At 55.4% G+C, this 10,811-nt stretch overlaps 1 protein-coding gene across 1 annotated transcript; it reads right to left on the bottom strand.

Annotated features, from left to right (window-relative positions):
* Window positions 1–2,971: 2,971 nt before the first annotated feature.
* CDK9 (cyclin dependent kinase 9) lies at window positions 2,972–8,105 on the bottom strand. The gene is made up of 7 exons (XM_036261779.1): window positions 7,957–8,105; window positions 7,412–7,493; window positions 6,301–6,391; window positions 5,786–5,952; window positions 5,504–5,675; window positions 5,199–5,347; window positions 2,972–4,718 (listed from the first exon to the last, which is right to left on the bottom strand). Exons 1-7 carry the CDS (start codon window positions 8,046–8,048, stop codon window positions 4,353–4,355), a joined length of 1,119 nt encoding a protein of 372 aa, XP_036117672.1. The 5' UTR covers window positions 8,049–8,105; the 3' UTR covers window positions 2,972–4,352.
* Between the last annotated feature and the right edge of the window lie 2,706 nt (window positions 8,106–10,811).

A 10,811-nucleotide genomic window follows, 5' to 3' on the forward strand; every position in this document is an offset into this window, starting at 1 on the left:
GGAAACCCTGTGGGGAGAGGTACATGGGAGGCTGGAGCCCTAGGGGCTGGCTTTTTCAGGCCTCTTACCACAGTCCATCTCCCCTTACCATTAGTGCCCATTTGCCCTGGCCCTGCCCTGCCCGGCTGGGATCCCTGAGTAGGAGGAGCAGAATTCACGGGTGCCCTTGGCCTATAAGAGGTCTGAGCCTGCTGGGACGAACGGCTGTTTCACCAAATCTTTTGGTCAAAAAGACCCAGGACAGCCCTGGCCGGTTTGGCTCAGCGGTTAGTGTCCGCCTGCAGTCCGGAGAGACCCGGGTTCGGTTCCCGCTAAGGGCATGTACCTCGGTTGCAGTTGTACCCGGCCCCTGGTTGGTCGTGCGGGTCGCAGGCACTCGATGTGTTCCCTTTCACATCGATGTTTCCCTCTCTCTCTCTTCCTCTCTCTCCCTCCCACTCTGTCTGTACAAAAAATGGAAAAATGTCCTCGGGTAAGGATAAAAAAAAAAAAAGACCCAGGACACAGACCCATTTCCGGGGCTGCAGGGCCCAAGGACCTACCCAAACAAGCTAGTTGAGACCTTTCTGGTTAACACACCTGTTTACACACCTTTTGCTGGCCGACTGTCATATTTGAGATTCACAAGTGCCAGACACTACTGTGCCTCAGGTGATGCCCCCACAGGCCCTGCCCTCTGGGAGCTTTTGTTCTGGGACCCCTCCCCCCAGACTGGGATGACACCTGCCTGGATGACACCAGGGCTGGAGGCTGGAGCAGACCCACACCAGCCTCTAGTCCTGACCTCCCCTCTGAGGTGTTCTGTGGGGAAGTGGGGTATGGGGGAGCCTGGAGCCAGATGCTCCAGGGTTTAGGGCCTGCTTTGGTTGCTTTTTTTCTTTATTGATTTTTTTAGAGAAAGGGAACAGAGAGGGAGAGAGATAAAAACATCGATGTGAGAGAACATCAACTGGTCACCTCCTGCATGCCCCCCACTGGGGATCGGGCCCACAACCTGGGCATGTGCCCTGACGGGGAATCGAACTGGTGACCTCTTGGTGCATGGGTCAACGCTCAACCACTGAGCCACACCAGCTGAGCTGCTTTGGTTGCTTTAAAATATGGTTTAATTGCATGAATACAAATATAAATTCTGGAAATAAGAGAAAACACAGAGAAGCATAAAGGACAGAACCACTCCAAATAACTATGGGTAGTTTTTTTTTTTGTTTTGTTTTGTTTTTTTTTATCCTCACCCGAGGACATTTTTCCATTTTTTGTTCAGGTAGAGTGGGAGGGAGAGAGAGGAACAGAGAGAGAGAGAGAAACATCGATGTGAAAGGGACACATCGAGTGGCTGCCACCCGCACGACCGACCAGGGCCGGGGACAAACTGCAACCGAGGTACGTGCCTTTAGCGGGAACCGAACCCGGGTCTCTCTAGACCACAGGTCGACACTCTAACCGCTGAGCCAAACCGGCCAGGGCAACTATGGGTAGTTTTAATGATTCTTTCCGTTTTTCTTTTCTTTGGTTAATCCTCACCCAAGGACACTTTTTCCACTGATTTTTTTTAGATAGAATGGAAAGGAGGGAGGGAGGGAGACTCATTGGTGTTAGCTTGTTAGAGGTGCCCCCTCAGACCGAGTGGGGATTTGGACTCACACTGAAGTTCAAGCATGCTCTAACATTTTTGTCAATCCTCACCCGAGGATAATGTTCCATTAATTTTCAGATCGAGTGAAAGGGAGAAACATCAATGTGAGATATATATATTGATGGGTTGCCTCCAGCATGACCCCAACTGGGGCCAGGGATTGAACCTATAATCCAGGTATGTATCCTTGACCGGGAATCAAACCTGTGACCCTTTGGTCCTCAGACCAATGCTCTAACCATGGAGCGAAATGGGCCAGGGCTGCTCTCACTTATTTAAGCAAATGGAGGCTTGCTTTCCCACATGCAGGGCGGCCCTGAACAGCGTGGACGCACTGGGCGGAAGTAGCAGGAACAGGTTGGGGGTGAGGCTTTTGAGGTTACAGCTGTGTTGTGGCCACTGTACACTTGGCCACATGTCTCTTCTAGGTGACAAGAATCAACTCCTGCCTTCACTACTGGGCCATTCCATGTCATGGCTCCCATCGTGGACTATACAAGAGTAGCTTGATCCCTGAGCCTCCTTCATGGGAGAAGCTCCTACTTACCGTCCTGCTCCCTCCTGTTCTCCAGGGACCTGCAGCTCCCAGCAGGCTTTCAGAGAGAGCGCCCCGCCCAACGGCTCTTGCCAAGGTCACCACTAACGACGTGGGTACACCCAATGGGCAGCCTGCACTAGCTCTTGGATCCATCAGCAGAATTTGTGTAAGTGATCACTCCCTCCTCCCGAAACAGTCCCTTAGCTTCCAGAACCCTCTCCCTCTTCACTTCTCACTTCATCTGTTGCCCTCAGTTCCTGGATGATGGCAAACACTGGAGTGGCCGAGTGGGCCACTTCTCCCCTCCTCCAGTGAGGCCTCGATGAGACTGGACAACTGCTCGTAAGAAGTTTCTGTAAGTGGAATCACCGGGTCCAAGGAGATGAACCTTTTCCTGAAACTTCTTATCCTTCAGAGAGAAAATCGTACCTTGAACATTAAACTGGCCCTGTGAGCTCTCCCACAAGTTATGTCATTTAAAAACTGGCGACCTTATTGCCGGACACCCCGCTGTTCCTGGAGCTGATTACTAGTAGCATCCTCCCAAAATTCATGTCTACCTGGAACTCAGAACGTGACCTTACTTGAAAGGCTATTTGTTGATATAACTGGTTAAGATGAGATCATACTGGATCAATGGTGAATTCTAAATCCAGTGACTAGTGTCCACGTAAGAGACAGCACACAGAGTAAGAACACCAGGCGAAGACAGGAAATTGATACGCCTACAAGCCAAGGAACAAGGACTGCTGGAAGCCAGTGGAAGCCAGGAGGCAGGGAGCACTCTTCCCACACCTAATTCTGGACTTACAGCCTTCAGATCCAACCAAATGGATGCACTCATAAGCCACCGAGTTGGTGGTAATTGGTCATGGTGGCCCCAAGAAACAAAGACACTAATCAAGAACCTTTTTACTTTCACTGGTGTGAAGCTGTGATCTGGTCAATTTTCACAAGGACAGTTTTGGTCAAAGGTTTTGTCAACCTTTCTTCCTGGGCCCCTTCAAGAGGCCTCCACCTGTGCCGGAGTGTAGAATACACTTCAAACACCTGTCTCTAACTTTAGACTCAGGACGCGCTGCTCCTCCAAGGGTCCCAGCTCTGGGCCCCCGAGATCCAACCTTCACACTAACTCCTGCCCCTCCTCGAGCCCCTGCAGATCCTCCGCTCCTTTCCCTCGCACCCCCCAAGGCTGAAGAACTTTGCAGGCTACAGAGCTGACTGTTGCGCCACTGACAAGAGCCTCTGCAGCCGCCTGTGCTCACGAGTCAGGTTTGAACACGGCGGTTTTTTGGCCACAGTGGACTGTGCCCAGCTAGGCCATCACTGCAGACGCAGCTCAGAGCAGACCCTCTGTTTCCCCCAGCAGGGAACCCCCTTCTCATGCTCTTCCTGACAGAGAAGCCAGGGGGCTTTGTGGTACCTGCCCTTTGGGGAGCAAGATGGCAAGGGTTCGGGAAGGTGCTGGAGGGTGGGGGGAAGACAAAAGTCCTGTATAATCACATCAGGGGACCTGAACCCGCTCAAAGATGAGCCAAACTGACGAATAAAATCTCAACAGTGAGACTCACCCTGTTGGCTGCAGGGTAAGGAGCTGGGGGTCTGAACACAGAACAAAGCAGACAGGCACTTACTGAGGGGAAAAAAAAAGCCACAGTCAACTTTAATTGTAACTGGCCAAACCGTGTCCAGGAATGTCTCTGAACAACCGAATAAAAAACAACATGATCCAAAATCTCCTACCGAAGAAACCAAGTTTCACCAGCCCGTGCTTCCGAGGCTCAGGCCAAGAGCAGTCCATTCTGGAGGCTGGCTGTCCCCCCACCCCAGTTTCTCATCCCGAGAAAAACTGGGGATGGGTGAGGGACCAGTCCCCTCCTCCCATCATGCTGGGAGCCTAGAAAGTCACTGGTGGGGTGTACCTCTCCTCCTACCCCTCTCCTGTCCTAAGGTAAATGAGACCCAGGGAAGCAGGTGAGGCAGCCTCGGTGCCCTCCTGGACTTCGAGCCAAAGCTCTAATCCAGTCCGTTCGGCTGGCTTTCCCAGCGTCCGGGTGGGGATTAAATCAAAGATGCACGAGAGGAAAGCTCCAATGCCCCATCTTCTCCACAGTGCGAGTCACGCAGCAGGACAAAAACAAAACAAGAGCCCTAATGAAACGCAGCGGTGACCGGCCCTCAGAAGACACGCTCAAACTCCGTCTGGTTGGTGGTGGTGGGATTGCGGCTCTGGTTGGTGGAAGGCTGGGTGATCTGGCTGCCCTTCCGGCGTGGCGGCGCCAGGTACTCGAACATGGATGTCAGGTGGGTGGAGAGCATGCCCTTGAGGTCCGAGGGCATGGGGTCAGACCAGAAGAAGTCATGGTTGAGGGCGTCGTCACTGTCAATGCGCTGCGAGGGGTCCAGCACCAGCAACTTGTCGATGAGGTCCAGGGCGTAGGGGTCACGCACATAGGCCTTCAGCCTGTCCTTCACCTTCCGCTTCTGGCCCTTGACTAGGTCCAGCTTCTCAAACAGCTCGTACTTGTCCACATTTGGCCACACCTGGGGGCAGGGCATGGAGAGGATGGAGTTAGTTCAGCAGATGAGTGGCTTGTTCATTGGTCAAGCACCTGAAGGGACTAAAAATTCTCCGTTCAGATGCTTCCAGACCACCCGTGGAGGATGAACTCAACCCCTCCTAGGTGAAAGCAGCAGCGACCATGTACTTGGCACCCTAGGTGCCAGGCCCTTTCACAGAACTCACTTGGAAAACATGTGCCACAACGCATACAGGCAGTTGTTTCACAGAAGAGAAACTCAACTCTGAGGTGAGAAGTTCAAATGCCTCGTCCAAGGCCACAGAACTGGTCATGGAGCAGAGACAGCCTGTGTGGCTCTAAGAGCAGGCCCTGTCCCTCCACCAGCCACCTCTCCAGAGAGGAGTTTTCCTTCTGTTCCACTCCCCACTCCTCCCCTGCCAGGGAGACTTCTGGATCTCTGCATCCTGCAGGGACCAGGAGCCCAGGCAGCCTGGCCACGCACCTCAGGGGTGATGGAGCCACAGAGCTGGCTGATGAGGGCAAGCTGATGCTGTTCCGTGTTGCCCTGCATGATAGGGCTGCGGGTCCACATCTCCGCCATGATGCACCCAGCACCCCACAGGTCAATGGGGGGGCCGTAGTCCCGCTCCCCTGGGAAGAAGAGTGCAGCAGGAGGGCCCCTTGAGCCCGAGGGCCTCCTGAGACGCGATGCCCTGGGGCGGGCGGCTCAAGAAGCCCTGGCAGCGGGGGCTGAGGCCAGGTTAAGTGCCTAGCCCCTGCCCCCTCTGCCCAGTCGGGGGTCCTCACCGAGCAATAGCTCCGGTGGCCGGTACCAGAGTGTCACCACACGGTTGGTATAGCGATTAGGCTGGCTGTTCTTGGCCAGACTGAAGGCCCGGGCCAGCCCAAAGTCTGCCAGTTTCAGGACCCCGTCTCGGGTGATGAGCACGTTGGCTGCCTTCATGTCCCTGTGTAGAATCTGCAGGAAGGGCAAGAGTGAGGGCTCAGTCAGGCTCACGGGTTTTTCAGCCACACCCACCCAGCAGTGGGAGAAACAGTCAGACCAAGCCCTGGTCTCTCGCCCCTCACCTTGTTCCTGTGGATGTAGTAGAGGCCATTCAGCAACATCTGCATGACCCTCTTGATCTCAGACAGTGTGAACTTGACTAACACGTTGCTCAGCAGTCCAGCAAGGTCATGCTCGCAGAAGTCAAACACCAGGTATATACTGCCTTTGCAGCGGTTATAAGGGGAAGCTGAGGCAGGGAGAATGGGGGGAGGGGAGCAAAAAGAAAAAAGTAAGAAAATCCCATATACAACTCAGTTGTCCATACACCCCTCCAACCCATGGGCACCCGGCATCCGTCTGTGTGTCCCTTCACTGGTAAAGTATTTCGTGAGTGCCTCCTCTGGGCCGGGTGCTGTGGCAGGCCCTGGGGAAGCACCAGCTACGACGAAAGGACCAAGAAAGCAGTCACAGTAGGTACGTCTGGGTTAAGAAGAGGTGATTTAAGTGTGTCCAGTTCTAACTTTGCCAACAAAGCCTTAAATTATAAGCCTCATTTACTTCATCTAAAAATGGGAACAAGAGACAAACGACTTACCTTTGGTTCGACAGATTTCAATCAAGTTGACCACATTCTCATGTTTTAGAAGCTGGAGAATCTTGATTTCCCGCAAGGCTGTGATGGGGAACTGTGTGGGAGAAAGACAGAGGGGGTCAAAAATGAGTGAGCGCACTACAGACCAAAGAACTGGCCACAGGGTCTATACTAAGGTGCACAGGTTGGGAGACAGAGTAAAATCACCGGCTCTGAAATCAGCTATCAGATGCAGTATCTGAAAAAGAAGTGTAAAACAGTACGCACCCCTCAATGAGTTGTTTTGAAACAATGAATCGAAATAGCGATACTTAACCACTTCACTATTAGATACTAAATGCTCTATTGCTTCTTCAACTTTAAAATTTTAGCTCTTTGCCTGTTTCATTTGTGGGGTGATAACAAAAATAGCTATTAAGAAACTTCCTTGCTAAGAAGTAGGCCAGTGAAAACTGGATTAGAACTAAGATAGGGTGGGGAGAGAGCCTACTCCTTTTCAGTTGAGTACCATATACTCTTTTATTTATTTACTTACTTATTAAATCCTCACCTGAGGATATTTTCTGTTTATCTTCAGGGAGGGAGGGAGGGAGAGACATGATATGAGAGAGACACATGGACTGGTTGCTTCCCCTACAACCAAGCTGGGCTGAGGACTAACCTGAGGACAAACCGCAACCAAGGTACTGTGCCCTTGGCCAGAATTGAACCCACGACTCTTTGGCCCGCGGGCCGACGCTCTAACTGCTGAGTCAAACTGACCAGGACACCAGACTCTTTTAAAGCCATTGTATGTATTTTTCTTTAATACTGACCAAAATTAAACACTAAGGAAAACAAATTTAAAGGCTTCCTAACTTCACAAACCGCTTTGCACTCAGTGCAAGCATGAGCTCCCCCTCCTGGCCCTAAACATATTTGCCTAAGAATGAAATATCAAATACTTGAAAACAGTTGAACTAGAAGATTTAATTTAGAAGTCAAATCCCTGGTGCCTTGGAAATTCCCAAACTACTATACATAAATTAAATCTCAACATGAGAATCCTAGAAGCAGCAGGGTGGAAACCCAAGTGCCCAGGGGAGTTGGCTGCCTGCTACCTGACCATACTCACCCCCTCCTTCTCGTTCTCCATCAGTACCTTCTTCAAAGCCACCTTCTGGCCAGTCAAGCGATGCTTTGCTTTAAACACCTCCCTGCAGGTGGAGAGGAGGACTCAAAGCTCATCAGGCCATTTTTGCAGGGCCTCCCCCTCCCCCACCAGAAGAGGAGGACAGGAAAAAGGGGACTCCAGGGCGGGGCTGGGCCTGGTACTTGGGGCACTCGGCTACCCCACCACGCGCTATTTGCGGTCCCTCTTCGAATCCCTACTTTCTCCCCTCAGGCTCTTCTTCCCACCCAGGCGTCTCTCGGAGAGATCCTGCTCCCTCACAAGCTCCTCTCTGCAACCCCTCCCCATCCCCCATCACGGGCCTCAGGCTCCACCCCGCCAACCAGCTCCGTCAGACCCGGGCGGGATGCAGCGCGGCCTAGCGAGATCAGGGAACAAGTCTAGGGCTAGGTGGCCCCCTGACCACCACCGGCCCAGCCCCGTGCGTCCCGACGTCGGTCCTGAAGGGTGCAGGCCCAAGTCACCGGGTCCCTCGGGCCCAGCCTTACCCAAAGGTGCCTTGGCCGATCTTAGCGAGCTTCTCATATTTGGTCACCTCATCACAAAAGGGGCACTCCACTGAATCGTACTGCTTTGCCATGGCCACCTCCAAAGCGCCACCACCGCCCCCAGCCGCCGCCGCCGCTCCCGCTCCGGGTCCCGTCGCCGTGCTCCAGGCCCCTCCGCGGCCGCGCCACTTCCGCCTCCACGGCCACTTCCGGCCTCGCGGCGCCGACCCCGCCTCTTCCGTTCGTCGCCCGCCGCCAGGCCCCCTGGGACTTGTAGTTCCCGGGAGGCCAGGAGGAACCGGAGCTGCAGAAGCGCCTCCGCCGCCACCGCTACCCCCACCTCCGCCGCCGCCACTGCTGGCGGCGACCCCGATCGGGGGTGCGGGAAGCCGGGGCGCCGGGGCTGGGGCTCGGGGTGGTGCGTCCCGCTGCATTGGCCCGGGCCGCCGCTGCTGCCGAATCCGCTGCCGCTCTGGCGCCCGATCCCGGGCCAGCCGCAGTGCCCTGCTCCTCCTCCTCCGACGGCGCCGCCTCCGCCGGGCTGCGCTGGGCGGCGGGCGGGGGGGCGGCCCCCAAGCCGCGGCCTGGGGGCTCCCTGACCGGGCCCGGGCCCGGGGCGGCCGGGCGAGGGGGCGAGACGGGAAGAGCCGACGAGGAGGCGGCCCGAGAGCCCGGGAGGGGGCGCGTTATAAAGGGGGAGGTGCCCGGGCCTCTCCCTCCCCTCCCCCTTCACCCGCCCCCTCCCTCCTCCCTCCCGCCCTTCGCGGCCGCACCTGCCGCCGCCGCCCGCCCGCTGTCCGCCGGCGGCCCTCAGCGCGTCACCGCCCGCGGCCCCTCCTCCGCCTTCGGAGGTGGGGCCCGCACTCGACACCTGGCTGCGGGGCTCCTTGCCGTGTGCCTCAGTTTACCGCCACATGCCAGCTGCCGCGGGGAACCCCTTCCTCCCCGGCTCGGAGTGCCCCCCCCCCCCTTAACTGGTGAAGGCGGGAGGCAGCCAGGGAGCGGCCTCGGGTCCTGGGAGGAGAGAACGGCCCCGCCGCCGACTCCCTGGGCCTCCGCCACCCGCCGTTGACATGGCAACCGATGACCGCCAGGGGGCGCGGCGACACTGGAAGCGGCGAGCGAGCAACGCCCGGGTCTTCCAGCCTTGGACCCCCCTGTTCTCCGGGAGGCAGAGATGAAACCCACTGGACCTGCGTCCTCACCGAGCTGGGTCGGAGCTGGTCCAGCCCTGGGTCAGTAATCACAAAAATAGCATTCACTCAGCAGCCCTGTGTGCTCAGGAAGTGCTAGGCGTTCCTGCGAATCCTGAATTAACAGCCTCATAGTCAGGATCACTAACCCATTTTACAGAAGAGAACGCTGAGGCTCAGAGAGGTGAGGTCATTTGCTTAACCAAGACCACATAGTGACAAAACTGAGACTCGAATCTGGTCTGTCTGAAGATCCTGACTCAGGCTATTTACAGTTTGGCCAGGAGTATAACAGTGGTTCTGTTTGAGGCCTACTGTCCTTATGCTAGGCACCAAGCCCACCCTTCATTCACCCAGTGTCTTCCTCTCTGACCCTATGCCCCAGACTTTCCCCAGCACCTTTCTGATACCATCCTGCTCCAGGGGCTCCCCGATTCTTCCTCCAGCTCTACTTAACAACCAGCCCCCAGCAAATCTGTCTGCTACCTCCTCTGCACCCTTTGGATCTGCCCCTTCCCTCCAGTACTCTGTCCATGGATTCTGAGACCCGGCCTCCCCAGTTTGGCCTCTTCATCGGTCCCCCTCCCAGCATCCACCAAATCATTCTGAAGTACATTTGCATGTATTTCCCCTCACTGTCTTCAGGAAAAATCATTGTGACATTTGAGGCCCTTTCCAGCTCCCCTTCTCGGCTGTGGCCTTGCGAATCTCCTGTGTTTCCTAACTTCCCGGGCCTTCCTGCCTTTAGGGCTGTGCTCCTTGACTGCACCCCAGAACCCTCTACCTGCAGGCAACCCTCGAGCTCTTACCCACACATTTGACCTTGAAGCGGCCTCGCAGGAGGAGCAGGGAAGGGTCTGGTGATCCAGGTTTCCAAGAGACGCTGTTCTGGGGGAGGGCCCTTCCAGGGAGGCCTTGAGGGTTGGGTGAGGAGCAAGGGGCCCTCTCCTGCGGGCATTGTGGAGCCAGCAAGGGTTTTAGGCAGTGGAGGGGCGGAGTGAGCTGGGATCAGCTTCGTGGATACACTATTAGTAAAGAGGCCATTGCTAAAGTGGAGGTGGTGAGGGCAAGAAGGGAGAAAATAATAATTGTAGTAATTACAATTCATTGAGGGAACATAAAATGGTCCAAGCTGTACACTTAGCTCTTTATGGGAATGATCTCAATTCTCACCCAGCCACAGGAAGTGGGCACTTTTACCATCTCCACTGTACATGTAAGGACATTGAAACTCAGAGGTGACATCACCTGGCCAGGATCAAACAGTTGGCCAGTGGCCACACTGATATTTGAAATGGTTTCATCTGGCACAAACCCCAAGCACTTATCCATGTCAGGACCATGCCCGTATGGGCTCAGGGTGGACCTAGGGCACAGTCATGGCACAGCACCGCTGATAGGTGCCATGGGTGCCAATGGGCGGTGGGGGAGGGCATGGGAGCATAGTGGTCTGCCATGGGCTGGGTGGCTTTCACTAGCAGACTCAGGCCGGGGCCCCTGCCTGCTCCCCACAAACCCTCCCTAAGTCACATCCTGTGGGCAGAAGCCTTAGCAGAAGTTCCGGTTGTGTCATCACCTCCACCCCACCATCCCTGGCCTGAACCCCAACATTACCAGTCACTTCCCTTTGGGGCCTTGTGCCCCAGCCTTCCCTGTGGAAGG

This window comes from Molossus molossus, unplaced genomic scaffold (genome assembly GCF_014108415.1).
Source record: "Molossus molossus isolate mMolMol1 unplaced genomic scaffold, mMolMol1.p scaffold_m16_p_14, whole genome shotgun sequence".
Classification (NCBI taxonomy): domain Eukaryota; kingdom Metazoa; phylum Chordata; class Mammalia; order Chiroptera; family Molossidae; genus Molossus; species Molossus molossus.

Coding starts and splice junctions, on each gene's coding strand:
- CDK9 (XM_036261779.1), bottom strand. CDS start 8,048: ATGGCAAAGCAGTACGATTCAGTGGAGTGCCCCTTTTGTGATGAGGTG. Junction 6,392..7,411: donor TGGAGAACGAGAAGGAGGGG/GTGAGTATGGTC, acceptor TCTCCCACACAG/TTCCCCATCACAGCCTTGCG. Junction 5,953..6,300: donor TGAAATCTGTCGAACCAAAG/GTAAGTCGTTTG, acceptor TCCCTGCCTCAG/CTTCCCCTTATAACCGCTGC.